The following is a 26,632-nucleotide window of genomic DNA, read 5'->3' as shown; positions in this document are numbered from 1 at the left end:
GGTGCAGGCAGACAACACATACACTCACAGAAGATAAATGGACCAAGCACACATGCACGCACACACATACACACATATACATGAACGAAGGACGGATAAATGGACCCGGTAGCAGGGAGGTCTGACAGAATGCCTTTTCACACCTGGCTGAGCCCAGCGGAAGGTGACAGAGCCACATCTCCCAAAGCGAACACACACACACACATTCAGACACACACCTTCTCACATTGGGGAGTTCAGGGTCATAAGCAGCATCATGAATAAAATGAGGCTGTCTTAAACAGAAGGAGCCCTTTGTATGCATGTGTGGAAGTGTGGTTGTGTCTGCGCGGGGCCCCTAACCCCCATGCCAGTTTGGATCTGTAACGACCTTCTGTTCCCAGTGCTTAAATGGCTTAAATACTTCAATTAGACCTGGGTCACAATCCTCCACCCGTTAAAGCATGGCATCTCTCACACACACACACACAGAAACACACACAGGAGAGGCTCCATCGTCAAGGAAGATGCAGGAGACCTTCGTGGGGCCTGTCCCCTCTGCTCTGTGGCTCTCGGTGAAACTAAAATCGGCTTTTTTCGGCAAAACACGAGCAACAATTAAAGTCGTCCTATCTGCCAGCATCTCCCCTGGAACGTCTCCGTCCCGCTCCCTCCGCCTTCCTCTTTTTCACTCCGTCTCTCCCGCCGAGCCGCCCCGGCGCTAACGATGCTGCCTTTTCATTAGACAGCCCCTGCTAATTAATCTCCATAGAGGAGAGTGACAGACCTCCCCAAACACACACACTGACACAAGTGCACAGCAAGATGTATGCAAACACACACTCTTCTTCCGTCTTCCCCGCTCCCCTCGTCCCGCGTGGTGTTGGCAGCCCATTTCATGCTTTATCACGTCTTTTAATTGACAAACAAGCTGCTCTTTTCTCTTAGGCTGAGGTCTATATCACCCCCTCGCTCAGATGCACACACACTGACAACAAGCCAGGAAAATTAGTTATCTTTTTAAATTTGGGAAACACACACACCGACACACAGAAAAGGGCTAATAACTTTCTGCTGACTTATGGCCCGTGTGTTTGTCGCACAGTTTTCAACTCTCTCACACACCCCTTCACGACAAACACACACACATGGTGCACCTGACGTCACATGTTAGTGCTTGTTTGGTCTTTGCCTTTTTTCCTCAATACTCTGGCCATCCAGGTCAACCTCTATAATCAGGATTTCTCCAGGTTTCACCAACTCAAACTTAATAAGTTTTTAAGACCTTTTTAAAACCATGATGAATGAGATTTAAGACCTGTATCACCACCGAAATGTACAAAAGAAAAGCAGATGTTTCAAATAGTAGTGCCAAGCTTTATTGTACCAAATGCACATAGCTTTGTATGAGTCAGCAACAGAGGTGAGCCAGCGGCAAAGATGAACGTCGTCCAGCCAGCTGGTGATAATTTACATTTACCAATGATAGATGCAAAAAGGCTAGCTAGTTCGCAAGGGTTTATTAGCAGGTAGTTAGTGTCTGTATGCGACTCAAACTTTTGCCTGACAGAAGAGGCCTGGGAGAAAAATAAACTACGTAGAATACACAAGATTAAATACAAGACCCGTGATTATCTTATTTAATGCCAACTTACACATTTTCTAATGAGTTTAAGACGTTTTAAAGACTTCATTTTTGACAGATCAATTTAAGACTTTTTAAAGATGTGCAGACACTTTGATAATGTATTGATTTGAATTGATCTTGAGAGATATTTTTGTGCCAACAGAGAATGGAAATTACACATTTTATGAAATCTTAAATCACCAACACTGCTTGGTTTCAAGCACTATATTGAGGAAAAGCAAAAAGATTTAAAAGAACTGGTTTGAACATCACCTTTGTTGTTTCCAGCAGGTTGAGGTGTTTAGATGCGACATGTTTCCGGTCTGATTAGACCCGGCGTCGAAGGCTCTATAAAGCTCTGGGTTCAGAAAGCTGCTGGCTTAGTCTGCCCATTCACCATCACCACCCTGTCCTCTGCTTTAATTGGAACCGTTGCAGTAACAACTACCGGGCCTCACAAAAGCATTCATACACCTAGACCTAGTATATCTCGTCACCTTACAGCCACAAGTCTCATCGTACTTTATTGGGATTTAATGTGACAGACCAAACCCAAAGCAATAAGTAATTGCCAAATAGAAGGAAAATGGAACATTGTTTCTAAATTTCTGACAAAATGTCTAACAAACATGGTGTGCATTTGTGTTGAGGTATCTCAAGAACCACGTTTTTTGAGATTGTGTGTTTACCAGATTTTCAAATCACTGATTTCTATTTGCATTCTTCGTGGCAAAATGGCTCAATCTCAGAAAGATGAAATGGAAATCATCTGTGTACAGTAATTTTCAAGATTATAGAATCCCTACAGGCTTTAGCCATGCTAATAAACAATTAACATTTCCATTACAGATCTGGCTGTATGTTTAGGCTTTGTGTCCTCCTGAAGGGTGAAACATTGCTTCATTAGCATCGTCCATCCTCACTTCAACCATGACCAGCTCCCCATGCTACCTTATGATCTTACAACCACCACGTTTCTCTATGGGGATTGTATATTGAGGGTGATCCAAAGTGAGTTTTCTACCAAGTGTATCATGTTGCAGGCATGCAAAATTTTTATATTTTAAAATTTTAAGCTTTATTCACACACGTTTGCTGTGTCAACAAAGTGGCTTGAAGCAAACTGGAAAATAGAAAATGGCTTTCTATTTTCAACTTTACTTACAAATCCACCAAACATAGTTCTATGAGATGTTCAAAGTTTGGATTACTGTTTTTAACCAAACCATGCATTATGCTTTTACAAAACTTTATCTCTGACTCCTCTGCTGTGTTCCTTGGCCTTCATGATTCTGCTTGTTCTCCAACATTTTCTTTAAAAACCTGACAGGTCTTCAGAAAACAGCTGGATTATCGGGTGACTTCTAAAGGCAATTTGACATCAGAATGAAGGAAGGTAAATTCATACCTGTTACATTTTCTTAGTAAAACCTTTAAATGTTGAACCTTTTTTATTCCACTGAATAATTAAGACCCAAATTTTGTTCATTTTGTTACTGGGTTCAGTAGTTTCTGAGAAAGGATGTTTGGCCACAGTGAATCACACCAGCACTGTTGCACAATCGCAATTAATCTAACTGAATGGATATTGCATTGTTTAATATTTGGTGGAGACATTTTTGTTTCCCCCAAGACTTATTTTACTGGTTTTAATTAAGTTTTTTTTTTGTTTGTTTGTTTTGTTTTCTTTTTGGAGACCTTATGTGAAAGTGTTTCTACAAAATAGCCAATAATTATTGGACTTATGAACAGAACAGTTGCTTTTATAAAATACATGCAGTGCTGTCTTATGCCTTGTTTCTAATTCTAAATAATAAACATTTGCTGCAAAGAAGGCCCCTTTTAAATTTGCTATATATTCCAGTGCTGGGAAGTGTAGAAATTGCTGCCAGAAAACACCTGTGCTTTGCAGCATATGGACAAAACCTGGCAGGTATACTGGGCTCAAAATGAAACAAGCAAAAGTGGATAAACATTTGACTTCAGTGTACTGTTCAATGTTTGCGTAGACAGAGCTGAATTATTTTAGAAAGTGACTCACTGTGATGTGGTACTGCCTCCAGATCTCTGGACAATCCTGGAAGGAGATAAAGAAACTTTTTAAAGACTTTCTACACAAAAACTGTTTGTTGAAGACAATCCTGTTTTTACACTTCATGTAAAAACAGAAGGCATACAGAAAGAGAAAACAAAAATCTGTTATTTTAACGGGTTAAAGGTGTGAGAGAGAACTGAAAGATCCTGACTAACAGACAGGAAAGTAATACCAGGGTTTGTTTTTCAGTTTCCACTCTGAATCTCTCAGTCCCTTCCCACATCTTTCCCTAAACCTACTCAGAAGTGCTCTCTGTATCGGTGTTGGTGTGCCGTCAGTCACTCAGAAACAGTCAGTCAGTGAGTCAGTTGGTTGTTTTGTTGCTGGTGTGGATAAAGCATTATCTCTGGGGCTTCTCCACGCTGTTCCCCAAGCACTCCGACATCCTGTACCCGCCACTGCCGCTTCCCACGGGGAAATTGAAAATGCCGCATTCGCCGCAGGCAATGGGATTTATCTACTTGCATACCTACTGAGTGAGGACATAATTCAGATTGAAGGCGAAACAGCCCAATTTTAACTTGCTCTTTGCACACTAGAGGTCCTCGATCAATTTTATATGAAATAAAATGCAATTAATAAGGATTTAAATTTATCCTGAAGCCTCTTTTGTTGGGGAATTGGATCTGTTTGGACTCAAACACAGAAGAGAACTTCGATGAGTTTTTACGGCTGCATCTTTCTCCACCTTTAATCCAGCTTTTTCCTTCAACAAACCCCTCTTGTCCCCGCCGCTTGTATCCCCCCCTCCTATTTGTTCCATCCCTCCAAACCGCCGGGGTAGTGTGCTGTTGTCGAGGGCGACAGGCGAGGCGAGCGACACACTCGCGCTCCATCAACCGTCTGTCTTTAATGAGAGACACAGAAAGGCCCAGGGGACTGAGACTTGACTCTTTTTCTCTCACAAACAGACACACTAATATGTTCAGCGTAATTTATGAGTGTAAGGGGAGATAAAGAAGAAAAAAGAAAAGTTGTGCATTGCAAGTGAGAAGTAATTATATCAGAGCACATCTTCGGACTTGTGCTGTTTGTGGTACGATGTGTAGAAGAGGTGAGAAGAGGTGAGAAGAGGGAGACACACAGAAGGATCTGATTCAGAAGATGAGCGAGATTGGAGAAGAGTTTGAGAGACAGAAAGAGAGGGGAAAAAAGAGAAATTGGCTTGTGTGTGTCCTGGTGTACCCTCTCCCTCTGGTGTTCACCTGGTTACTCATCCATCACTCAGAGCACAGTACATGACTGACTGACGAAGAGGGAGAGAGAGCGAGACAGAAAAAAGAAAAAGAGGGCAGCGGCAGACTGTTTCTTCCATTCAGTTACTCCTCCTCCAAGGCTGGTATTTGTGTACAAATACACAAATACTACAGCTAGTTCAGCTAGTGACGGAGCACTGTGATAATTGTCAATAATGGTCTTTAAATGCATCTTTCAGACACACAAACAGCTGGAATACCTAAGTTGTAATTCCTTAAGTACCTATTAATGTGAACAGCAATGTGAGTTGACCTCTGGTCACTGAGAAGTGGGGTGATTACAGAGACTGAGGTGTTAAATGTGATTGGTAATGAGCTCATCTAGTTGACAACACCTGCACGTGAATCATAATGTCTATTTTAACACAGCATTTTGCATGTGCAGTTAGGCTGGTAGATTTAGATGTAAAGTATTATTTTAGCTCTGGCCAATCTTTTTTTTCTGACTGCAAGCAATATTAATGATTTCAAGTGGACCAGCCAGAGTCCTGTGGAGGGAGATAACGATTACGGCGAAGGCAAAGAGGCCTTTCATCCTCAAAGATTCAGAAAATACCAGTGGAAACAGGAAACTACAGCAACTTTAATAAAGGCTCGACTGCTGCAATACCAAGGAAAGGCCTTTCCATTGATTATTAAGGAGAGTATAAATAATTTCTGCCTTCATTTGTATTAAATATCTTCAGGAACATACATGTGTTACTTCCAATTAGAAATCTTGGATTAATGAAAATAACTTTACATCTAAATTTGTAGAGATGACTCTGAGCCTAACTGTATGAATATGGAAGTCAAACAACAAAAAACTGCATAGACACAGCAGACGGTTTGAAATCAACAAAGGTAATTAGTTCAGTATTTAATTCAGCTTATTGACTAATGTATTAGTGTAATCCATATAAATATGCTGCATTAAGATGACATGCAAAAACTGGAAGAAGTATTTCAGAGAGATGCCTTTGAACATCACTAAATGGAGTGTCAATAATTTAGCTTGACAGCTGGATCATTTGTCTTATCAGCACAATGACACAGGAACCCTTTCTTGTAACTCAGGACATATTGTTTTTTTAACGGTTCCCGCGCCTGTGAATGTTGTGCGAACCATGAGATTTGTCCTAAATGCACCAGTTTCTGTATTTGGAATGGTCCATAAGACATCCATGTTACACATGGATCCATGTGCAATCCATGTGCAACATCAAAAAGCTGCATTTTTGTCCTCCAGCCTCACAACAATAACTTTGAAACATGCTTAGGGACACCAGACATGCTTATGGATCACTATCTGTATGACAGATAAATTCAACATATCAAAGCAGCTCAGTCAAAAACATAGCAATACCAGCAGGAACGGTCACTTTCCACTGGTTCTGATATTCTGGCCCACTCAGTGTCTTTAAATAAGGATATGTTGGTTTGGATAACAACATTTTGAAAATAAGTGTAACATCTCGAGAGAAAAGTAAAAAGACAATAATCATGGCCCTCTACTCACATCGAAGAAGTGTCCCCTCATGCTGCAGCGATGGCATTGTTTGTGCCAATAAGATTTCTCATTGCAGGACCTGATGAGGTGTCCAGGCTGCCCACAGTTGTTGCAGTGCTTATTGGGACAGTTAATGGCCTGGTGACCCATAGTGCCGCAAAGAAAGCAAGGCATCATTTTCTGCAGAAACACAATTAGCATAGTGCTGTTAGCAAGTTTGCTTGCATTTTTACATTCATCATTTACAAGATGGCCATGCTACAGCACATTAGCACAAACCTACTTTGGGGTGAGGACAGTTCTTTGACAGATGTCCTGTCTTGTTGCAGTTTCTGCAGTGAACGTTCTTCCCAGTGTAGTATCGGTTAGACATACGCTGCACTGCGATCCTGACACCCTGGCCTTTGTTAAAGATCTGAGCCTGAAATGACAGGAAAAGATTGATTATGAGTTGGACGTTTCATTTTTTACATTAAGACGTAAATGTTTAATTCACACAAAGAAAGGGAAGACATACACATCGGAAAAATTCAAATACGAATCTTCTCACGGCAAACTATTTTTATTTGTCAAAGGAAACTAAAAAATAATCTCAGGGGCGTGCCGTGGTGGCGTAGTGGTTAGCGCGACCCGTATTTGGAGGCCTTGAGTCCTCGACGCGGCCGTTGCGGGTTCGACTCCCGGACCCGACGACATTTGCCGCATGTCTTCCCCCCTCTCCTTCCCCGTTTCCTGTCAGCCCATTATCATATAAGGGACACTAGAGCCCACAAAAGACCCCCTGGAGGGGTAAAAAAAATAAATAAATAAAAAATAATCTCAGAAAACAAAAGGAGATTAATGTGACAGTAAACTATGAAAGTGAGCTAATTAATTCAATTTGGTAATCAGCACCAACCTCCTTATCTTTCTCTGAAACAATCCAACTTCCTTCTTCTTTTTCTTCTTCTTCGTCAGCATCTGATAAAAGGAAAAAATGTTAAATTAATTGTAGCACAAACATTTATGCAAAAAAAAAAAAACATTTTAAAGTGACAGAGGGTTGGATGTTTTTTCAACAAGTTTGGACTGTATTTAATTATTTTTGATATATACCACTGTTTGTCTGTATGGGCTCCAGATGAGCAGTGAGGAGTGTCACACTGGATGTCAAATACAGACAGGTTTTAGTGAACAGACCAACACAAAGTAATGCCTGGCTGGGAAGCAGAAAGAAAAGAATAAATGGTTTGCAAATATGTTTTTCACATGAGTCTGTACTTTAAAGAACAACCTTTCACTTCAAGAGAAAGTTGAACTATTTTTCCACCAGACCTTTCTTACATATGAATATGTTGTGACTTAAATCATTCCATTGTAGCTCTTTGTCTATATTTAGAGTCACTGGTGTGCAGGAGGGTGAATCTTTTTTCCAGTCTTAATCAGTCTATCTGTACCTAAATAAACAAGGCATGAAACAAAAGTTTCCTTCCTTTTTCTAGTCTTAGTCCAATGTAGGACTAAGACTCTCCAGGCTGAGCTGTGGAGCTCTGCAGCTCCTCCAGAGTTAGCACACTGTTGTCTAATGCTCTGATAGCTGGTTTGGAGAGTTTGCTGTTGTGTCACATACGTTTCAATATTCATTCTCCAACAGTCCTCTGAGGCCTTCGCAGAACAGCTGTAAAGTGACATTAGATTATTTATACTCTTAACTAATTAGGTGGCACTTGGTTATGCAGGATTTTATTGAGAGGCATTAGAGTAAAGAGGAGATGCACAAAAGAACCACAAACTTTTCAGGTTTTAGATGACTGGTGTATCTGAACGTGTGTCCTTTTCAGTTGTGCTTTATTTTTGTCCATTTTGTTCTTGGTACCAGTAAATAAATCTTTAAAAAATATGTTACTGCACATTTGAATCAGGATTCAATTCAAGCCACAACTTATAAACTCCACAAAACCAAACAACCCTGTTAGGAACTCTAAATCCTTTGGGATGACTTTTGCTTCCTGTGACAGAGGGGACACACACACACACACACACACACACACACACACACACACACACACACACACACACACACACACACACACACACACACACACACACACACACACACACACACACACACACACACACACACACACACACACACACACACACATAAACCCACAGTGAAACTGACACAATGGCAGCCCGGCACATCTGTATGAGAGTGGCACTAACAGCACCCTGAGGGAGAGCGTCGTATTCTCCTCAGGCCCACAGAACTGTAACCGACATCCAGAAATCCTAACGTTCACACAAGCACAAACACACAGACACGTGTAGCCGGCATAAAATTATGTGCTGATAGCGATGACCCACACATGCTTTCAGGAACACAGACACACCCACACACATCGACCTCTCGCGATTAGCTGGTTGGCAGTCTTTAGCCTTTGTATAAACACACAGCCTTGAGCCATAATCAAATATTACACTCTCCTTTCCACCCTTCTCTCCTCCAGTCCTCTTTCAGATTCTCTCTAACCAGCCCTCTTATCGCTATGCAGCTCAACCCTCCTTCCTTTTGCTTTTGCCTCCTCTCCTTGTTTTCTAACCCCTCCACCCCTTCCCCGGGTGAGCGGCTGCAGAGTGAGGTTATCACCTCTCTTCCCTGTCAAACAAATTAAAATGGCTGCTGTTTGGATGGGGTTTCTTTCTGCCTCGACCTTCACCTCTAAATACACACACAGACACCATCACAAAAACCAGCAACCCCATGCTGTCACCAACACTCAGTGAGTGCTTCAAATCCTGAAGTACAATTTTGCTTGATGAATTTGAGATAATGAAGAGTTTCTTAAAAATGAGTGTAAATCTGTGGAGTAGTGATGAACTCAGATCTGAGCCTTCAGTCACATAAAGACAATTAAAAAGTCAGCCTTTTATCACCTGAAGAACATTTCTAGAATTAAAGGAATAATGTCCCCAATGACATCTAGGGAAACTCATGCATGTGTTTGGCTTTAATCGCATTGATTACTGCAAGAGTGCCTTCGCAAATCCCCCTAAAAAACCAACCAATCAGCTGCAGGTGATCCAGAACGTTGCTGCTCATGTTCTCACTAAAAACAGTTGATAAATTACTGAATGACTTCGAACCAAAATAAATTAAAGACCTGTTGTTGTTGTTGTATCAATCTTTCAGACCACTCAGGCCTCCTGGATGAATTCTACACTGCATCCCCAGGACCAAACTTGGAGAAGCATCATTCAGTTTTCATCCTCCACTAATCTGAAACAAACTTCCAGAAAACTGCCAAAACACTGATTTCCTTTAAATTTAGGCTAAAATTAAATACATAAGAGTTATCTTTGATTAATTATAACTAGATTATCAACTACAGTTTGTTTTTTTATCATGTTATTGCTTTGCTTTATTTGTGTTTTGGTTGCTGTTTTATTTTGCTTTTAATCATGTGAAGAACTTTGCCTTGTTTCTGAAAATATGCAAACACCAATAAAAGTGCCTTACCTTTCCTAAATGGCTCAATTTAGGAAAGGCTCTAAGGGCTGTGAATGACGTACTATATCTTACATGCTCTTATGTGGACCTATTCTTATTCTTAGTCTTTAAAAATAAGCAAGCTGCAAAAGATGCATATCATAAATCAAGCCAAGATTTACGATTCAACAATATTCAATAAGCCAGACTGTAGTTTGCCAACGCACACAGCAACAAAAATCTTAATTTTTGGAGACTTTTCTGCGGTCTGATGAAAGTGAAGTGAAACTGTTTGACTATAACTACCATTGTTAAATATGGAGGAAAAACAGGGATGCTTGTACCATCCTAACTGTAAAGTATGGGGGTGGCAGTATTATGCTATGGGGGTGCTTTGTAGCAGAAGGACCTGGTCATTAATTAAATATATGGTGTCAAAAGGAAAGAACATTATGTAGAAATATTGAAGGAACAAATAAAAACAGCACGCAGGAAGTTGAAGCTTGGGCACAAATGGAACTTCCATGTGGATAATAATCCTAAGCATACAGCCAAAGTGGTTACAAAGTGGCTTCATGACGACAAAGTCAATGTTCTGGTGTGACCATCACAAAGCCCTGATGTCCTGAGGAATGAGCCAGATCTCAAGTAAACTATTATGATTAGCTTGAGGAAGAAAACTCAAAAGCGAAGTCATGCAGTTTACCAAATACTGAGGAAAGTAGTTTTATATAATTTCGACTCTGTATTAGCTGTAGGTCAACATCTTCAAATTGAACAGACGTAAAGGCTTAAAACACATTACTTTATAATAAAGCTTTCTGATATAGGAATTTCACTTTTTCAATTTAATTAGTCACAAATAAAGTACTGGATGAGGTTCCAATTTATTGAGATGCTCCTGTGGCTTAAGCTCTATTTTATATAGTAGAAATGTTCAGAACTCTATTGTTTAACCATTTCAGTTTCAAAAACTGACTTGACAGTTTTACGTCTTTATAGTTCCCCAATAAAATCCATAAATTTTCAACCAAGTGGGTTTGACGCAAAGTGTACCTCCCAGCATTTGCCCGCTCAATAAAGCTGCTTATGTGTAATTTCAGCAGAAGTTCACTTTAGTTTTTTAAATATCTACAAAAGTACATCTGTTTTTACTTTTATTGTCACAGCAAAGTAAGATATTTCCTTCCAGTTAGTGATTGTGAGTTTACATCGAGGAGAGAGCAAAGAGGTCTCCCAATGCTGGGTTACTATGAGCAGACTAGGGGGCCTCTGTGGGACATGTGTATGTCTCTTTGCACGCTTAGCTGGTGTTACACAACAACCAGTACCCGGTCAATGGGCAGCTGAAAAAAAAAGAGGGGTGAAAGGTGTGTGGGTGTGTGTGTGTGTGCTGAAGTGCAGGCGTGTATGTGTGAATGTAAGTAGGCGTTAGTGACTCAACGAAAGTTGTTCCCAAGGCGTCTCCCAGGGGGACTCCCCAAATAAAGAGCAGGAAGCTTTCCCTTAATCTAAAGGCCACCCCCATCTCACCGAGCCAACACACACACACGTAGATAAAGGGTGAAGCTCTTTGTCACGGCCGAGGAATCAAACACATGGGTGGAGGGGTGAAGGAGAGGAAAGGAAAGGAGAGGGTGGGTGGGTTGGTCTGTTGTCTGTACACAGGGTGAAAATATGCTAATCACCCCGGAGGCCCTGTTCAAAACCCAACCATCACAGCCTCGTTCCATCGTGGCCCGGCGGATATGAAGGAGTCTGGAGCTGAAAAAGCAGATGGCAGCAGCTTCTTCGAGCAGCTGAACAGACTCACGAGAGGCCTCCGCCGTGTCGACCGCAACTGCTCAATTTCAACAGATCTTATGGGGAGGCACTCCTTGCACCCAACTAAGAGGTGTACGCCCAACGATCTTTGATGTTAAGGTGGCTGCCATCACCATCTGACATCAGTGTGCCAAACAGCGCCTGAGTCACCCGGTAGAAATTTGAGAAAAAGTCCAATTCACTCCACTTTCTGGGACTTTGGCTGACTATTTCTGGAGGATAACTTGTTCATTATCTCATCACTCCATTGTCAAGGGTAATGCAACACAATGGCATGGAAGAGAGGGAGACTGAGAAACGGAGGGAGGGCCGGATCAGGGGAGAGAAGGCGACAGATGCTACCTGTCTGTCTCAGAGGTACCCTGATTACTAGAAGACGAGGAGGAGAGGGGAGGAAGCTGCGTGCCTGTTCATCAGAGCCGGCAGAACAAAACAAAACAGAGGAATTGAGTGTGTGCGCGCGTATGTGTGGGTGTGAATCTGTCCCTTTTACCAGCAAGAGCAGAACGGAAGTGTACGTGTGGCTAATGAACCATGAACACCCGGGTCTCCTGGGGTGATGCGCACACACAAATAGGATAAGGTTCAGACAGGATGGTTTAAGTCTGATAAACCAAGGACGAGGCAGAGACCGACCGTACGCTCAGGCTTGTCTATGTTCAGTTTGTTGTTGCCTAAAATCAGCCTCCATTTAAACCAAATCCGAGGCCTGGATTGGATTCCTACTCTCTTGTCCTAGCACTTAACCAGGCACAGCAAGCCAATCCGCCCAGGCTCATTAATCCACCAGTCAGTATGCATTCACACACACACACACACACACACCCACAGACACGAGAAGTAAAACAGCGGCCTTTCACCCCAAACATAGGTTATGTTTGATACTGAAGCGACAGGGCAGGATTAGCAACGGCATACATGACAATGGTGAGGGTGTGTGTGTCTGTGTGTGAGCACAAAAAAAAAAGCATTTCTGCTGGGACATCACCTCTTGCCATACAGGCTTCCCCTCAGTGAGATTGAAACACAGCAAAAGAGTGTAAAACAGAAGGAAGCAACTGAGCAAGTGAGATGAAAATAAACAATGAGAAGATGAGGAGGGGTCAGGAGGAGATGAAGAACATGAAAGCTGAGTAACAGAGAAAAAGGGGCAGAAGCATCTGAAAACATACAAGAGATAATGGGCAAAGCAGCTACAGTGCAGTAAAAAAAAAGTATGTGAATCCTTTCAGATTTCATCTGATTTTGACTTATTGTCACTGAAATGTTTAAGATCAAACACATTTAAATACTAAATTTAAAAAAATAACATGAGAAAATACCAAATAAAACTTCTCAATTTTGTTCATTAGGGAAAACACCATCTGAAATCAACTGGTCGTGTGTGAAAGACTAAAATCATCTTCTAACTGTGATGAACCACACTGTTTGGTTAATCATTTATCACAGCCAGGCCTGATTATTGCAAGACAAGTACAATCAAGAACGCTTTTAAATAGAAACTGTCTGACCACACAAAGTAGGCTAAAGAATGCCAGAAACCTAAACACACAGATAAAAAGAAATTAAATGCATAAGAGTCAAACTTATTGACATCTACTAGGATATAGACATGATTAAAAGGCTGTTCTAAGGCTCAGATGGGGAAAACAAGAAACAGTTGTAAACCTTTCCAAGAAGGACAGCTACAAAAATGCATTAATGACACATCCAGTAGATCACAAAGACATCCTAGCCAAGCAGATAAAGCACTACTGACGTCACATGCCTAAGATCAGATCATTGTTTCTTCTTTAAAACTGAGAAAGTAACTGGGCAAAATGGCCTCAATGGCAGAGTTCAAATGAGAAAACAATTGCTGACAAAGACCTGTCTCACATTTAGAAAAACATTCTGATGAGACAAAATAGGATTTTTTTTTTTTGTCCAATTACATACGGCACAAACCTAGCACTGTATTTTAAGTAAAGGATGTCACATCTAGAATCAAAACATGATGTGGGGCTGCTTTGCTTCTCAACCTGGACTACCTGTCATGTGTGATGGAACCATCGTTAGTAGTGGATCCTGAGGGAGAATGTCCAGCCACTAGTTGGTGCATTTTGGTAATGAAGTGTGTCCAAAGCACACTGGCAAAGCCAACTCAGAATGTCTCAAAATAAATGAATAAATAAAACATGAAGTGGTCTAGTCAAAGCCCAAACTTAAATCTGCCCAAGATGCTGCAAAAAAAGAGCGAGCCAAAATTTCACCACAGCGATGTAACGTTCTTGATGGCAATTGGTGCTGCTAAGGGTAGCAAAGTTTGAGAGGTATTTATTAATATTATATATAATACAATATAAATTGAGTTGAGTTTGAGTGAGTGAAATCGTTATTTGTAATCTCACAGAGGTCATCGTTTAATATTAAGATTAGTCTAACTATGCAAAACAAAGAAAAAAACAATGTAAGAACAACAAAAATTTGAAAAGTGTCAAGGTTCTGTTATGTTGTAGTTCTGTTATAGAATGAAGAAGTGTATTTGACATTTGTCCTTTTGACTCTTAACTTCTCTGCATGTTTGACACATAATTACAGTGTCTGTATAATATCGTTTTTTCATTCACACTTTTGTATGAGAACCTAGTAGAGCCACACAATCTCAGGTAAGAATGGGCTTATGATATTGCTAAACATTTTATTTACAACATCAATTCCAATTCTGCAACATTTCTCTCACTTTCGTATTGTATCAATATCTCTGTGAGATTTCACATCGCGGATACCTTGCAGACATCAAGGGCAGGGAGAGAGCATGTAGCTGGACAAATATATTATTAGGATGCAGAAAATGAATGCATGGCCCTTTGAAATAAAGTTAAATAATATTATCAGATATTGACACCCAGTCTGGAGTGAACCTGGTAAAGGAAAGGTTGCATCAGTGAGTCAAATTTATATCCAAGACAATTTGGTAAAAAAAAAAAAAAAAAAAAGAAAAGCTTAAAATTAACATTAGTTTCAAAAAAAATTTTTATAGTAGTGTTGGTGTGGCAACACTACTCAACACCGAAGCACTGACACATGTTTCCCATGTCTAACTTCTCTTTCAAGCAGATTTAAAATTGTAGGGCTTATGCATGAGATTGTCACTGTATGATAACCTGGAGTAAATACACCAACGCCTTCAATGTATCTCAATATTTTAAAAAAATCTGAAAGTGTCAAATGATCTAAGCAATTGACTTAAAAACAAAAGTGGTGTACATATTCCTAAAGTTCCTGAAGTAGATCATTTCACTTAAATTCTATGACACTTTAGTTTTGCCAGTTTGATCTTGATGCATGATTTACAATTTACTTAAAAATGAGCAAACAGCAGCTAAATTTAGTAGCTTCTAAGTACCTACTGCACAGCATATATTAACATTTTACAGTCAGGCTCTTTAAAGATTAACACAGAGATTTAGCAAGCTGATATTAGCTGATTAATTAGCTAGGCAATGCAGGTAGCAATCCTGCAGTCTGATTTACAGCCATTCTTGCATGTAGCTTGTTGTACCAACACTAGTTTCCACAATATACCAGTCCAACTACACTCATAATCAGAAACATCTCCAAAGCAGAGGCAAAATACAGAAAAGTTTAGTAGCCTACATTCAGCAAACTGACCAGCAGTGCACAACACTGGGTGGGGTAGATGAAGAAAAACCTGTCAATATGGCACCGTAAGAACAGTTTAAATAACTTTAGCAGTTTTTAAAGTAACTTTTCAAAACCTCGGTTAACTGTAATACCAGTAGCTGACCTGAAGGAACCAAACAAAAGAATATCTCTATTAATGTACATGCTTCAGTTTCAAAAACATAGAACTCTTTAAGTTTAAAACACACAACAAATCAGATTAAACCTATAAATTGACACGTAGTACTTAAAGGCCCACACCACATTCTCAAGTTTTTGGGGTTTCTTTCCCCTTTTTTTTTGGCCATAAACACGTGCAATAATAATAATAATTCTTACATAGTAATTGAAATAATTAAAAGTGGACATTTCCAAACTTAAACCTAAGTTGTTACATTTCTTTATACACCATCTGTTATGGTAACTGCCCTGCATTTCTTTCAGCTACCAATAAATTGTTTAATTTGACATAATCTAGTCATGATCATATCAAATATAATGTTGAAACAGATGCACATTTTGTTGATAAATTTAAATATTTCAAGAATTTCAGCCACTTTTTGTTTTTGGACAACTAATGTGAAAAGCAATGCCTTCACCCAGGTCAGTGGGCTTTTTGTGTATGGCTTTCCAATCTAATTTCCTCCTTGTGTACATCAAACAACATACTTCAGTGCACCTCATCTTTAATGATGTGATATGTAAGCACCCCCTCACCCCCCACCATGCTTCCCCCTGTGACATGTCAAGCGCTCACCCTCTGCTCGCCCGTGCCACCTCCTCCTTTTCCTCTTCACCCCCTTCCGCACCATGTTGGCAGCCAGGGCAGGGCAGGTGGCCAAAGCTGTCAGTCAAACCTCCGCCGCCACGCGGCAACACCACAGACACCAATTACCACACAGCAGGGGCGCGGCCTGGCAACCGCATGGCAACCACACGGTCCAATCAGGGTACACAACAACAGGGACCAAAGAATGCCAAGAAAAGTAAAAGTGGTGTCATGTGTGCACTTGTGTGTGCGCACATACACCAGATCTAATGTTACCCAGAGCCAGGCCAACACATATCTGCAGGTCTGATGGAAGACAGGAAGTCACTGTGTCGTTTTAATATCCGCTTACTGTGCGTTTAGCAATGATTATTAATCTGAAACACAAAAATGATCATCAGTCTGCTGATAATCAGTTTTTATTAACCCATTCAGGCCAGATTCAACAATGTGTTCTCTGAAACATGTAAAACACTTCATCATTTTCAAGACATTTTTAATGGCATACTCCCAGGTCTGACGTTAATTAAGACAGGCTTAGAACAAGTAGTTCACAGATGATCTGACTGACCATATAACTCATTTACATACCTTAAAGATGCTCAGATGTTCCCTGATATATTATGTGACAGTAAAAAATGCATGAAACAGTCAGTAGTTTAACAAAATTAGATCACACTGATCTAATACAACAGGAAGCAGGTTGTTGAAGAGCTCTGTTTTAGTCTGAACATGGTGTACCCACTGCTTCTGATGAGCTATGACATATTTATCACATTTAGCAAGGCTAACGTTTCTAAAGCAGATGTCTGTGTGTATTTCATAGTGAATTGTAGATCCTTACTAAAACTTTAGCTTTTCAAAAAGCCACCAAAATCTCCAAAAAAGAGAAACTTTCCTGTTCACCATTGAGCCTTCCTGTTATCTGCAAAAACTTTTGCTCTCTCAAGACATCTCACTCTTAGTATCACAGAGAAATTGCAGTGTTTTTATATTTGCTCTACACAAACCATCATGGAGATTATATGTTTTACACCTTGTAATAAAGCTCAGAAAACTTTACACATGATGCTAAATAGTATCAAAATACAGCAATTATTTTGATACTTTCTTCTGGATGAAAGAAGAAAACAGCATTGGTAAACAGTGGGGCTTGTAGCAGAACTAAGGATTTTCTGAATCTATGGGTCAGAAAAGGTGCGGTATTGAAGCACTAGTTTGAACTTAATATTTTATTAAAGTTAATTTTACTTTTTCAAATGACAAAACAATATAGCACAGGGTTTCACGCCAAGATCCTATTTGTAAAAGAAGGTCAGAGTGGAGCTTCATATCATTTGGTGAGAAGCCCAAACAGCCAACAATCAACAAGTGTGTACATTTTATAATTTAAGTAATTCTTTTTGTTGACAAAATACCTCCAATAAAAACAATGACCACATTTTTCTTGCTGTCCCTTTTGTCTTTGGCACCAAAACACAAATATGCAGTCTGTTGTCATCTGTAAGGGGGAAATATATTTTAATAAAACCACTGAGTTGCAACCTCAATTTCATTTTGATGAATTTCCTCCTGCGGGAGTGAGCCAGGCAGAGGGCGGGAGGGCAGAGAGGCGAGAGAGGGGAGCGGGCTGATGGGGGCTGGGAGGCAGATAGAATTTTCATGATTGTTATTTTTGTTATTATACAGAGGAGGAGGGGGTGGGGGGGATTGCAGGAGGCGAGATAAACGGAGCTGGTTAATCTAAACCATTTTGCAGAGCGCTCCATTATCGGGCAGGTTGGGCACGTCGAGAGGGTTATTTTTCCGAGGGATCTTTGGCCCCGGTAATTAAGCTCCATTCACCAGGCCCTGTTCCCCAAATTAAAAATTTGTCATTAAGTGGAATTTACCATAATGCCTTTTTATCTGGCGGCGCTTCAGCATGTGTGTCTGCATGTACGTGTGTGCAGGATGGAGGTGAAGGAGGGGGCAATGGGATTGGGCAACCAATAACCAATAACACAGGTTCCCCCCCGCACACACACACACCCACACACTTTGAGCAGAAAAGGCAAATTGAAAAAGTGAAATAATCCTGGATAGCAGCACATGTTTGTGTGAGCAAATACACACACACAAAGCCACCCTTCAATCCTTCAAATCCATAGCCTTTGGGGTAATTAAATAATGATGCTTTAAAGTTTTAATTTAGATTTACCCATTTCATTCCTCCTTTCCCTCGTCCCCCCTCAGACACACATACACAGCTGCAAAAACACACACCCAAAGAGTTATTCACAGCATGTTTTTAAGACTTCATCCAGAGAGATAGCCCTCCATGGCCAGGGTACATGGGAGGGAGAGAATGATTGAAGAGCAGAATCTCTGTCTCAATAGGCTTGAAAAAACAATACAATTATTAGTCTTTAATTAGAGCAGCCCCTCTGTGGGACGGGGGACAGACAACGAACAATAGAGGATTAGAAGAGGGGCACCCAATATGGCTCTTTTATCGCTTCGTTCAAATACAGTTTATGAATCATTCAGCTGTCCTTCGCACTTTGCAGGTACCAGTTTGAACTTTGTGCAACATTTAATCGTCAAAATGTAAGAAAATAACCAGGCGCAAAAATTTTAAATCATATTTTAATGCTAATCTTGCCACTACTCCACTTTGCTTTTTTTCTTAAATACACCTCTAAACTTTGAAGAAATAGAGTTTTGTCACTGATTACTGTTCATTGGAGGCTTTAAAGCTTTAAACTGTTGGTATTCATTTTAAGTGCCCTTAATTAAAATTAAAACAGATAAAACCAGCAAAAAATATATCTCATGTAGCCCTCCTGTTGTGAGTGGTCCTGAATTATTGATATTTGGAGCAAAGGAGGTGTCACTCCACATGTGTGAGAAGTCAGTCACGGTAAAACATGATTTTTCCATTTTTAAACAAAATGATTTGAAGTTGACATGTTAAACTTAATCTTATTTTGACACAGTTAACATTTATAACAAGCAGTGTCAGTGATCATGTTCTAGGGAGTGCTAATTCAAACCTTAACACTTCTAAAACCACTAGCAATAAAAATAGCTATTGACAGTCAGGAAAATTACACTGAAATCAGTCTTACATTTTTGGTAAAGAATTTTTAAAAAAGTCAATGTATCCAGACTGAATATTTTAATCAGCAAAGAGAACCAACTATTATTTAGCTGTAGTTTAGACTTTATACTCAGGATTACAAAGATGTGGGCCATGGGCTGCAGTCAGTTTTGGCGCAGTTTTACTAATATAAATTACAGTAGATTAATAAGTAGTCTAATACATCAGCAGGTGTAAATTGATGCCTGATAGGTTTAACATGTTCCCTCACCGGTAACTCCAGGGTGTTACCAAAGAATTTCAAATACTTAAATATTGTTTATATTCATAAAATCCTTGAATATTAACACAACTAACCTAAACCAAGCCTTTGAGTTTTATATAAAAATACAATGTCTTCAAAACACAAAATCATAAAACAAAAAAATATCCCTGAGAACCTTTTCTAAAAGTCTGACCCATTAGCCTTCAGCAGCCACTAGCATCTGATGCTAAGTAAGTTGACTTTCAGCTTCTGTTTGCACTCATAAGGATGTTCCAGTTTGTTTGCTTAGATTGTTGCTAGCTTTGGTAATATCATTGAAGCTGAAGATCTGCTTACATTCAGCAGGACAGAAAAAAACATTTTTACCAGTTTGTTAACTTTATGCTTTTTTATAGCATAAAGGTAAAAGACCCCAGGCAACTTCCTGTCAGACATTTACAATAAAGAGCTATGTGTGTGTGTGTGTTTGCATATAAAGTAAATTGCTAACAGCTTCTTGTCACCTTATGAAGCATAAGAGTGTGAATGCTCGGTCCACTGTTTGTTTGAGCTGAATACTGTAATTATTATCCGTGTGTTAGGATGATTATGGGCGATGAAACGATGACAAGTACTGAGATGATAGCAATGATAAACTTGCACACACTAATCATTTCAAATATGTTCTTTTCTCTATAAATTATTATGCATTTTGTGGTTAGGAACTATGCTTTTACATGAAGAATCATGATTAAAAACTATATTTTTGCTACATCTCCCACATCTGCATTAGATGCAATCTACAGTACAGTCCTTCGTTATTATTCACCCTCTAATATTGTAGAAAATTATAATGGAAAGAAAGTGGTAATCCATTTTGTAACACCTAGAAATTTTGCCAGCATCCTTCATCCTTCCATTTTGTGTCACAGCAACAGAAATCTCTAATAACAAGAGTTAATATTCCACTGAATGCAAGCAAAAAGGCCTTCATAAAGGTCCTAAATGAACAGAGGGAGGAGGGAGGTGTTGAGAGGTCCAGGGGGAGGAGGAGGAAAAAAAAGGGGAGACGGAAAACGGGAGGAAGATGGTAAGAGGAGGGGAGTGGGCAGATGGCAGAGGTTATGCCTGGCTGAAAAGGGTAGGAAGGGGGAGAGCCTTTGCTGGGTGGGGAAGTAATGGGAGGAAACACCAAGGTCTTCCCTCACTTCCTCAAATGATGCATAAATCATCTTTAAGAACATATTAATGCACATTTTCATGCTTTGATTTATTTATAGATGTCAAATCAGCATCAAATTCATTCAATAAAAACCTGAGACCTCTTTTCCCACCCAAGAGCCAGCGCCTGGCTCAGCTGATTCCATACCGGCTAAAGATGTGACTTGGTGACGAACAAAATAATTGCCGCATCTGACTGACAGATAAACCCCAGTTGAAGGTAGCCCACAGATAGAGCTGAACAACAGCGTGCTGTCAGAGTCTGCGTGTGTCAGCGGCGCTGGGAGGAATGGCATGAGAGCAGAGAGATAGGGGGTCTCATTTAGTGTCGTTTAATTTGCTCCCCTCTTTTGCATCCATCCACTGTTTTTTTTTTTTTCGCCCTCTGACAGGTAATAAAAACAGCAGCTTTCCTGACAAGCCCATCTGAACTTGGACTGCATAATATAAATGCAGGGTTTTCCCACAGTGCGCTCTGTCCAAGCGTGCAGAAGAGAACCACACTGCAGACGCTTGCAGTCCCATCATGAATGAAGATTTTGGACTGTGTGTGTGCGTGCGTGTGTGTTTGGGTGTGTGTGTGGGGGGTGCGTGTGCGGGCGTGTGTGTGTTTGTGTGGGGCTGGGCGTGGGCGTGGGCGTGGGCGTGTGCGTGCGTGGGGGTGAATGTGTGTGTGCTGTAGGCTTAGGTATCAAGATATACCACAGTGTTAAAGAGTTGTAGATTGTCATTTCAAAACCTCAAAAAAAATGGTGGTATAACTCCCACACTTTAAAGCCGCCTTTTTAATGACAGAAGGTGTCAACTTTTTTTTTTTTAAGCAGAACCAAGAGTGGTGCATAAATGTTAAGTAAAAAAAGGGATACATCCGCCTTATTTTACAAATAAAATTCAAAAAAGTCCTGTTTCCCAGCAAATAAAATTCAGTACAGCCAACTACCTTCAAAAGTCCCCTAATTAGTTAATAGAGTACACCTGGATGTAATTTATTCTCAGCCTGGAACCAGAGAGGTGGAGAGAGGCAGAAAACTATTTCTTTTGGATATCTTGCAAAGTGTTCATTTTCTTCCAAATGGGAAAAGTATTTGACACAACTCCCAAATAACCAAGACATTCCTGCCCACCTACACTAACGTAAATCCAAATGAGAAGAAACAACAAAGTTCTCCAAGTAACTCTGAAATAGCTGTAGAGATTCAAAGCACAATTGAACAATTGAATACAATGTTGACAAGTCTACTACTACAATTTAAAACTCTGGCATTTATGAATTGTTAAGAGAAATTCAAACAAATTTACCAATCAATAGTTTGCGAAAAGCCCTGTACAGCAAGCAGCAAATATAGAAGAGGCTTTGGTTAGATTAGAACAAAAACGAGTTTTTGTCCAAAATGCAAAGCAGTAGCAGAAAACTTACACTGCACATCACACTAAAAGCACAATCCCCATAGTGAAAAATGGTTGGTAGCAGCATCATGCCGTGGGAATGACTCAACAAATTCTGAGGGAAAATTTGTTAAGAAGCTGCATCTTGGAGAGAGGATCGCCTTCCAGCTAAAATGATTTTTTGTTTGTTTTTTATATATATAATTTATTTTTTTATAAAATTATTTTATAACATTTATCATTTTCCATCCACTTAATAATTATGTTTGTCTAACATGAAATCCAAATAACATTCTTCTATAATCAACAGTTAAAAAAGTTTCCAGGGATATTAGTACTTTTTCAAGGAGCTATATGAACACAACCATCCACAGTTGCTTACATTATGAGATTCAATGCAACAAAAATTATAAACCACAATGCTCCTCCAGTATGCTAATCTCTGCATTGCAGCCTTAACCTCTCTCCGTTTCCTCCCTCCTCCTCGTTTCCCTTTCTCCCCTTTCCTGCTTCTGCACTTCTCCGAGATCCCTTCATACCACATCTACTTGTCTTACCTCACCGCTGCCGCTCTCCCCCCTCCTCCCCCTGTTTCTGCTGCTGCTCTCGGATGCTGCTGAAATCCCATTCCCCGTGGGGCATGCCAAATTGAATTGGTGTGTTTATATGAACAACAGGGCCGTTGCTTTAATATACCTTTGAGTTTATGCCTAATGCCTTCCCGCTAATACCAGAGGAGCTTCAAACCTCGCTCAATACAAGCTGCTTTTGTGGAAGTCATAAAAGAGACGGAATAAAGAAGGATAGTGCTGGAGAAATACTCTGGGAGTGTTTGTGTTTGTAAACAAGAGGGAGCGAGGAGACAAGCCTGTTAATGCATCATAAAGACTTATGAAGGTACTATCACAGCCAATTTAAAAGATCAACTAACGGCATTCCTTCTTTTAGAAACTCACACACACACACACACACACCCACACAGAGAGACTCTCCTCTTCCCTCCAATATGACTGAAATAGAAAGAGGGGATACAAAAAGGCAGAAGGATTTTCTTTTTTTTTTTTTTAGATTAGTGAGTAATGCTGAATAAATATCCGGAGTTTTGGCTGAGGGAGTCAGTCATGCTCGTCGACTTGCAAACATCCTCCATTTTCTCCCCATCTCCCCCTTTTCTTTTCCCTCTTGTCCCCTTTTCTCTTCTGGCCCCGCGTCAGCCTACAAAAGGCCCGCGGTTCAAAGGCAAGAAGCAGGTCTGAGACACTCAACCCAATTACTATTGATCAGTCTGCACTCAAAGAGGGCAGAAAGGCACTCACCTGCACCCCCGCACACAACGGCGCAAACGCTAATCTGTTTACACAGAACTAGTCCTGTAAGATTACGGACGGCTGTTTGTTCTCGGGCGATTTTAACAGATTCCTACAAAACTGGAAAACAATACTCAGTGCTATTTTAGGTTGCACAACCAGATCGCACAAATTTATTTTTCATGATTCTGTTATAGACTGTGCTGCAAAATGCAAAGTATTTAAAAAATGGTTGATTTTTTTTATACTAATCCAGAAAAATACCCTCTCCTAAAATCTCACAAAACTCTTAAAAAGTATAATTTCAGTCAAAAGAGAGACTTCCGCACAGCAATTTAGATATATAAATTTAAATAATTATGTTCTAATTTAGTTTCAACTGACTAGCTTGCCATTTTCTCTAGAATTTGTTTTCATCATTTGGATTTTTACATGCAATGTTTATAGTTTTTTTTTTTTTAAACTAACTCCTTGGGGGGGGGGAATATATAAAAATTGCGGTGGGTTTCCAATGAATACAATCTGTGGAATCATGAAAAAGAAAAAGAAAAAAGACTTAAAATGCAGTTTTCGTAAGATCAGGGTCACATAAGCCACTGTGACCGTTGTTGAGGACCGGCTTGTTGGATGAACAAAATTATTCCAAATATGCAGCTCTGAACAAAAAAAGGAAATGCAAATTTTGCACCAAATTCAGCATTTTTACAAATAGATCTATGAGAGCAACTCAGTCCCAGTCTCTGAGTTCAAATCAAACAGCGCTCTGCTCATCAGGGCTTTGATGAGGCAATCACCTGAACCCAACAACAATGTGCAACAATGTGATCACTGATGTGATCGAAAAATTAGGGCTATTCCACCAAAAAGTGATTTCTGAACTCATCTCAGATTTTGCATTTTGTTAAAGCGATGAATACAAATGTTTTTTCTTTGTGTTATTTGAGGATTTCAAAGAGCATTTTCTTTAAAAAAAAAAAAACAAACAAAAAAACATTTATCTTTATGGCAAAAAAAAGGTGACAAAAATGGCTCATTAATTTAAATTTCAAAGAAATGTTGTTTATAGATTAAAATCGCTCACTTTACTCAAACATAACTATAAATAGTAAAATATAAAACTTGATAATTTTACAATGGTCTTCTTGATTTCCAGAGCTTCATACATTAAATTAAATATTTTTAACTTCTTCTAGCAACAGCAGGGATTGCATCTAAGAAATAAAATGTGCAGCACTGACAACCCAATTTTTACTGAACAAACAAGCATGGCCTCTTATTTTCCTGCATAATTAGTCCAATCATTAACAACCCTGTATTTTTTTAAACAGACTTAGCAAACGACTTTCATATTCCTAAGTAATTCTACGGCTTTCTCAGAACTCTAAAGGTCTTTTTATTAACACGACTTGATGTTTTTAGGGTAACTTGCATCTCTCCGGTCTGTGCTGCATAGCTGGTTTACAATTACATATTGCTGGGGAAGTACTGTATATGAGGGTGCTTACATAGGAAACAAAAGGCGTGGCCTTCAAAATAAAAGCAGTTTTTCCACAATAAGAGCGTATTCAGATTCAAGTGGATAATTTTTACTATATATTTATTTGATTTTAGACTCTTATTCAGAATACTTCAGGGCCAGATGGAGCTGGTAATATAAGTTTTATATTGTCAGAAACTTAAACACCCTTTTTAAAATCTAACTGTAGATAATTTGACTTATTTTAAGCAGGTGGATTTCAGGCAAGTTAGATCAAGAAAAATCACAAAAGATAAAATATAAGTATACATACACAAAAATATCTAATCAATACCACTAGTTGAAAAACTAGATGAGTCTTATGATAAATTTAAATCTGGTAGCATGTAAACTGGTTATAAAAAGCAGCAGTAAATATATACATCCTAGCATCATTATCTTAGAAGTGATTACATCAATCCAGCTTTTTATTTTTGTGGCTTATTTAAAAAAGCAGTATGTTAAGACTATGCATAAGCCAAATGAAGTTTGAGCTTTCACTAGAATCTTTTAAAGTTGGAAAGGCTCACGGTGCATGCACACGCTCCAACGCAGACACACAAAATCCGCCTCACATTAAGTGTGTGATGAACTCCGCGTGTTGTCTGGAAGGCTGTGCAGAAATATCAATGACTAAACTCCCCAACGACTCAGTAACTATCTCATTCGTTCTGATTTTATCCCCCAATAATTAAATTTCTTTCCCAACGCTGACTTTGGCTTTATCAGGGCACCTGCCGGCAGAATCTCAGCATTTCATTTAACCATAATCCCCCGGATAAAGGGGCGGCCAGGGTGTGCTAATGCACAGGCGTGCGCGCACACAGGATCGCAAGCATGAGCGAAGACTTCGGCTGAATTCATGAGTTAAACCTGTTAAACAGATCTGCAAGGAGAGTTCGTCTTTCTGATACAGAGAAAGGAATTCGGCTGAACCCCTTTCATCCCTCGTCTCTTCTCAACTCCAAACCCCATGTTTCAGTGAAACCCAATCCAGAGGTGGGAATTTACCAGTTAATATTTTCTCATTAAGTGCTCTAATAAATTACATTTGATGTCACTGTTAATCATTACAAAGTATACAAAAGCAATCTAAAGTTGAAATATGTTATTGAAACAATGAACAACATGTGGTTTGGTGCATATAATTAGAATTTTTTGATATATTTCTTCTATTTATGACTAGTTGTCACAAGACTGAAATTAGCAAAAACACAGAAATGTCTAGCTTGATATATTTTGATGCTTTTAGCTTAATTAATAACATTGGTTCAAAGTACAGTCAATTAAATTTTGTCATGCTTAGTCAGGCCTACTTAATCTACAGCTGAAAATTGTGTTCATCTAAAGGATTTCCGTTACATCTTTATCCCACATAGTAGATTTATTGCTAGTGTACTGTGTATAAATGATCACAAATATTTAATAAAATATAAAATAAAATAAACTATATGTAGTTTTTACAAGGATACAATGATTATGATACTACTGTATTGTTCTTCCTCAACATGTATAGAAAGTACAAGTAGTGCATTTTAAGGGCTGATATCCAGTTTTTTAGCACTTTGATGTACTAATACATATTTTGGACAATCCAGATTTCTCTTAGAAAATATAGGAAGACAAAAAAACCAGCAAACTAAAATTTTTTCCTCCCATTTGAGCCCTGAGAATGCATCACATATTTACATGGGAAGCAGAG

At 39.4% G+C, this 26,632-nt stretch overlaps 1 protein-coding gene across 2 annotated transcripts in view; it reads right to left on the bottom strand.

Annotated features, from left to right (window-relative positions):
- Nucleotides 1–26,632, bottom strand: part of zcchc7 (zinc finger CCHC-type containing 7) — a 55,543-nt gene that overhangs the window by 13,273 nt on the left and 15,638 nt on the right. For both annotated transcript variants that reach the window (XM_023333068.1, XM_023333069.1), the window contains exons 4-7: nt 7,345–7,406; nt 6,730–6,867; nt 6,456–6,626; nt 3,648–3,683 (exon numbers count right to left, since the gene is read on the bottom strand). In XM_023333068.1, coding sequence (XP_023188836.1) covers nt 3,648–3,683; nt 6,456–6,626; nt 6,730–6,867; nt 7,345–7,406 — 407 coding nt within the window. The remainder of the gene's footprint in view (nt 1–3,647; nt 3,684–6,455; nt 6,627–6,729; nt 6,868–7,344; nt 7,407–26,632) is intronic.

This window comes from Xiphophorus maculatus, chromosome 5 (genome assembly GCF_002775205.1).
Source record: "Xiphophorus maculatus strain JP 163 A chromosome 5, X_maculatus-5.0-male, whole genome shotgun sequence".
NCBI classification, from domain to species: Eukaryota; Metazoa; Chordata; class Actinopteri; order Cyprinodontiformes; family Poeciliidae; genus Xiphophorus; species Xiphophorus maculatus.
The sequence above is the reverse complement of the archived record's forward strand: the minus strand, read 5'-3'. Positions and strand labels throughout refer to the sequence as shown.